The sequence below is a fragment of the Balearica regulorum genome, chromosome 28 (assembly GCF_011004875.1).
Source record: "Balearica regulorum gibbericeps isolate bBalReg1 chromosome 28, bBalReg1.pri, whole genome shotgun sequence".
Classification (NCBI taxonomy): domain Eukaryota; kingdom Metazoa; phylum Chordata; class Aves; order Gruiformes; family Gruidae; genus Balearica; species Balearica regulorum.
In genome coordinates, this window is record NC_046211.1 from 2,072,068 (window position 1) to 2,077,996 (window position 5,929).

The window sequence follows — 5,929 nt, forward strand, 5'->3', positions numbered from 1 at the left end:
CTTAAACTAAATCCTCCAGTGGTAAAAATAGCCTTTTCTGTTAAATTCCTCTGAAGTGTGTCTGCAGGTGGGGCAAGCTTAGAAAGAATGATGCATTAACTCCAGAGAAAAGCATCAGAGCAGAAGTTAATGAGAAAGAGACAAATGAAGACAGGGGTATGACAATGTAATTGGGTGAGAGATGTTTTAGGTCGCCCTGCTGAAGGGGTGTCTCCTCTGGAAGATGCAGGCTGTGATCCTGAACTGTATATAAGACGGCTGAGAGCTGATCTGCTCCATCCAGACTGCGCTCCTGAAGCTCAGCACTCCTGTTCCTCGTCCAGGTAAGCCTGCACAGACTTTTCACACTGTCTGACTTTGCTACCAGCAAGAAAGTAGGATCATCTGGCCATGAGGATATCCCTGGAGCTGCCACTGCTGAGCTCTCCTAAAAGAAAAAGAAAAATAAGAGATCTGGAATTACACTGTTCCATGGTTCATTAGAGATGACCTCCATCCACAGCGCTGCTCTCCTCCAGAGAAAGCCAAACGGGATTTTTTTTTTCTCTCCTCTCTTACTGTGTGCCCCCAGACTTTCAGCTCTTGCTGTCCCTCACCTCTCCAGCCATCACCCGCTGGTCCTCACACCGTCATCTCTGCAGCTGAGTTTCATTATTCAGGTTTGTTTTCCTGTGAGAGAGATACTTTTTGCTCTGTCTTTACCTTCCCTTCCCTCCTACCATTTCAATTTATCTGTGCCCTTCTCTAGCTCTTCTTTCTCTCTCTGCCTGTCCAGCTGTGTTGTTTAAGAGTAACTTATCTGAAAACCAAGCAAACAAATTAAAAAAGCCCCTTTTTGTCTGTGTTTTTCTTACAGGCTGCCTCAATTTTGCAGGGAGATGGCCCAGCTCCAGGAAAACACCGATGACATCCTTTCTGCTTTCTACATGTGCGCCAGAAGCGATGGCAACTGCAGCCCCCTGAGCAAGGAGGAGCTGAGGCAGCTCATCGAGCAGGAGTTCAGGGATGCAATGGAGGTGAGGATCTGGCCCCACAGCTGGCGACTGCTGCGGGTGTTTCTGCTGGCTGCAGGGCTGGGAGGGTAAAGCTATGCGCTCCCGTATCGGTGTATGGGACATCTGGCTTCCTGGGAAAGGCACAGATGCCTTCAAAGCCCAGGATCTGCAAGGAAGAGGAGAGGCTGTTCATTCTCCCAGTGCCAGCAGCTTGTAGAGGGGGCAAAGCCCCACAAGCCACAGTGGTGGGGGCCATGGGGCTGGATTTCTGCCCTGAGACTGCTCGAATGCTCCTAGAGAGATGGCACAAACGGCTCATGGGCTTTGCCAACACCGTTTGTCTCTTTACAGAACGCCCAGGATCCCAAAACCATCAAGAAGGTGTTGTGCTTCCTGGATGATGACAGCAACTGCAGGGTTGACTTCAGTGAGTTGCTCAGCCTGGTTTTCTGTGTGGCCAAGGCTTGTTACAAGCCGCTCCAGCAGCACCAGGCGCAGGAAGATGGTCAAAAGCCAACACCGCAAGAGAAAGCAGGCAAGGAGCAGCCACTGGGGTCACACACAGTGGGGAGGGTCTCCTGCAACCTGCAGATCCCCAAGCAGGGTGTGAACAATCAGGTTCAGGACACTAAGACACAGGACCTGGACCCCCATCAAACCCAGGAGGGTGAGACACCAAAGCAGGATCCAGAGAACCGTGAAACCCAGGAGGGTGAAACACCAAAGCAGGATCCAGAGAACCATCAAACCCAGGAGGGTGAGACACAAAAGCAGGATCCAGAGAACCGTGAAACCCAGGAGGGTGAGACACCAAAGCAGGATCCAGAGAACCATCAAACCCAGGAGGGTGAGACACCAAAGCAGGATCCAGAGAACCGTCAAACCCAGGAGGGTGAGACACCAAAGCAGGATCCAGAGAACCATCAAACCCAGGAGGGTGAGACACCAAAGCAGGATCCAGAGAACCGTCAAACCCAGGAGGGTGAGACACCAAAGGAGGACCAGGACACCCATCAAAACCAGGAGAGCGAGACACCAGAGGAAGACCAGGACACCTATCAGGATGACAGGACTAAAGCAGCAGAAGGGGATTCAGAGAGAGGTGACATTCTGGACACCGCAACCCCAGAGCAGGATAGAAATACCCATAAGGCTGAAGAACCTGAGACACCAAAGCAGGACCCAAAAACCCACTGGGCCAAAGAAACAGAGGCGCGAGGAAAGGGTTCAAAGCACCATCAGAGACCAGAGACAGAGTCAGCGGAGCAGGACCTGAGTTGTCCTTCTAATACACGAGGAAGAGACCCAAAAAACAAGACCCAGGTCTGCAATGCCCCTCAGCCGGACCCCAACCACAGCAAGACCCAGAAGCTGCTGCCTCCACAGCGGGGTGCAAGCCCCCGTCGGGATCCCAAGCCCCAGGGAACGCACCATGACCCGGCTGTCCATCCGCTCCCTGAATCCAAGGTGGCGGAGCAGGAGCACAACAGGGTAGAGCCTTCATCTTGTCCAGCACAACAGCAACAAGATGCTCATCACCAAAGACAACCTGCTATAGAGCAACAGCTCCTGCAGCCTCTGTATCAGTGGCCACTACAGCAGTAAAGGCTGAAACAAGCCCCCACCTAAGTGAGGCTGTTGCCCCCTGCGAGGAGATACATTTTCATCCAGTCCTACTCTGTTTTTTGCATTTCTGTTTGTCATGTCTTGTCCAATTCCTTCTTAACCCTGGGCTTCACAGCGCTGGTTTGTAGTGAGCTATGCATGACTAGAGACCTTCCCCCTCTTACTCTGTGTTATGCTGCCTCTGTAAGCAAAGCAATAAAACCGAAGGCAAAAATGGCACAGTGTCCCGGTGTGTTGCTGCAAGCGTGTCCTTGGCCTAGCTCTGAGCAAACAGCCAGGTTGACATGTTGTGGTGGAGGACCCGAGTGTCCATCCCTTGCATTACGTACACCCAGATTGCTCCAGGGCACAGGTGGAGGGATGGCTGCAGAGAGGCAGGTGTGTCTTGGGGGTGGATAGCCTAAAGGAGCTGCTGCTCAGCTGCCCTTGCAATTTATCCAAGGTGAATCGATTGCTCCCTGCGGGCAGGGATGTGACATCCCTGTGAGAGATGTCTTCAGAGGGGGTAGAAATCTGGATTAACACAACACCACAGCTGACCTGAACAGATTCTTCACAGCATCCATCTGCTCCAGGCATTTTTCATGTTTGCTGTGAAAAGAATAAACAGCTGCTTAACACTGAATGGGAAGGATTCGTCCTGTTTAACCTCACTTTATTAATAATCTCTGAAGCAAGGGGAATGTAGAGCAAGCTACGAAGATCAAACACCCCTATTAGCTATGGAAGTCTCCAAAGGAAGGAGTGGAGATATATTAAACACAGGAAAAATGATGATCGGTTACATGCAGTTCCAGCAACAACTGGGAGGCCAGTGATAAAAAGCTGACATGCAAACCATGCACAAACGAAGCCAATATCTCAAACTCAGATTCAGTTCAGACAGTTTGGGGTACCATGTCCAGACGTGCACGTAGGAATGTGAATAACTCTGAGGGCATGAGCAGTCCAGTGAAGTCAGTGGGGTTTATTAGAGTGTTCAGACGTGCTGGACCACCAGGCAGGTCCAGGACTCAGCATCCCGCAGGGAGGGTAATGCTCAGCCTGTTTTTCACCATGCTATCTTTCACTTGCAACCTATCAGCAAAATCAGCACATGATAAATGCACCCGCACCTCCTGCTCTGTGGCCAGTGACAAGCAGCACACAGAGACCTCACTGGAAAATAAAACGTCATTCCTCTGGGACACCCTAGAATTTCACAATTTGCTAAGCGTTGAATCAGAAAAACCAGCGTTTCAAAACTATCCCCAGAATGTACATCACAAAAATGACTTGGTTTAAAAGTGCTAATATCAAAATTAAATGTATTAGACACAAAGTGCACCAGTCTGCTCTACTACTGATAAAACATATTAGTAAAAATAAGTTCTGACCTACCTCATGACAGCTGTGGACATGAAAGGGGAGAGTCAAGACTTAATTTCATCACCTACCTGTCAAAATTCCAAGCCATCTGAGACATTCCTCAAAACATTTCATCTTCCAGAGAACTCCATTTTTCTTGTAAAACAGGTCTCAGTTAGAGGTTTGTCCAATAGTTCTTTGCTTCTTATTAGCTCTGGCTTAGGGTCTAAAATCACCAGACCCAACAATCCCCCTGCGGTCTGTCTGCCCATCAGCTGCCACCTTTTGCAGTATCAATAAAAACTGACCTCCCAGTTCAGGCACCAAGCCCTGTTAGGGACATGTTAATTATACGCTCAATTCTGAATAATGCTACTTTTGCCATCAGGAGTGTCATATTTGAAGTTAAGAGAGGTTTTTTTGGTTTATTTTAAGGAGAACATGAAAATTATCCCACTGATACAAATACCTAGAATAGAATCATAGAATCATAAAATGGTTTGCGTTGGAAGGGACCTCAAAGAACACCTAATTCCAACCTGCGTAAGAGTCCTGCAAACTTGGGAGGTGTTGGAAGAGAAAAGGTCTTTGATATACCACATTAGGAGCCCAGTTCCTCTAAGATTAAATGCAACAGAAGTTTGGTCACCTTTTATAAACGGTGGCAGGGATGGGCACAGAATTGGGTATGAAGCAGGAGGACAGAGCCCACCCTCTTGGGTAATAGCTTTTAAAAACCTACCCAAGTCCCATCTTACGAAAACATCTTTGGGCAAAATGAAGCCCTTGGAGAAAAGGCAGTTTCAGTGCTGCCAAGAACATGCTTTGAAACTCATTGCTTTGTCCTGGGAATGGCAGCAACGCATGGGAAAGCAGGCGAGCATGCCAGCATGTGCACGGCCGAAACGCGACGCACATTTTTCCTGCATTGATACCCAAACTCTGCCCAGTGGCTCACGCAGCATCCGACTGTCCCGCACTGCCCCAGCCCCTGCGGGGGGGATTACAGACTGTTACAGGACACCAAGCCGCACTGTAATACTCTAATTTTAATAATAACTCCAATCTACCATAAAATTACAGTTTCCCAAGGGTATTATTATCCCACAGGTGGGGTATAATTCGCACAAGTATAATTTAATCTTGAAAAAAAGCTCAAAAATGAAGTATGGTTAGTAACAATCCTTCGTACGCACTTGTATGAGTATCCCCAAGGTGTTACCAGCACTAATTAATTAGGCTCCTACACCCAGTATGATCTTACCTTACAGATGGGCCAGATGAGCCACTCACCCAAGGCTGCGTGACAAGTTCATGCTCCGAAGGCTCTCTGCAATGTCTCCGTCATGCTTGTCAAGGCAGCATCCGACCTTCAAAACCAAAGTCAGGGGCCCAGGTGGCACGGCTGATGTCTTCCTTATTTGCTCTGTATACTGGGAGAGTTCGGGGTGAATAAAGGAATCAGTCGGTCTCTAACTAATTTACTGTTAAAAGATCAAAAAAAAAAAAAAAAGACTGTAGAGGTAATTACAGCAAAAGCTGCCTAGGGCAACCAGATGAACATTCAACATGAATCAACCTCTCAGCAGAGAGGTTTCAGCTTTTATTTTTAATTAAATATCAAGCAAAGTTGAAATGAAAGTCATTCATGGAAGACAGTTAATATGAAAAATGTTTTATGATTATTTTTCTCAATGAAAAGTCATTGCTTATTGAACAGGCTTTTTTTTTTTTTTTTGTATGAAAATTCACTTTGCAAACTTTACCATTTAAAAATGTTCTGTTTGTGGTTGGGTTTTTTTCCAACAAAACCCTGGATAATATAAAAAAAAGGCTCCTTAATAAGAACTTACCAAAAATAAAACACTCTACAAGGATGCCACACAACCCAAGATCTGGTGGATTTGGGGATCTCACTACTGTGCACCTGTATTTCACCATTTTCATAGCACTAAGGTCTT

The 5,929-nt window shown here is 47.4% G+C and overlaps 1 protein-coding gene across 1 annotated transcript; it reads left to right on the plus strand.

Annotated features, from left to right (window-relative positions):
• Positions 1 to 868: 868 nt before the first annotated feature.
• Positions 869 to 2,600, plus strand: LOC104632359 (uncharacterized). The gene is made up of 3 exons (XM_075737412.1): positions 869 to 1,016; positions 1,347 to 1,872; positions 2,041 to 2,600. Exons 1-3 carry the CDS (start codon positions 879 to 881, stop codon positions 2,598 to 2,600), a joined length of 1,224 nt encoding a protein of 407 aa, XP_075593527.1. The 5' UTR covers positions 869 to 878.
• Positions 2,601 to 5,929: the final 3,329 nt, after the last annotated feature.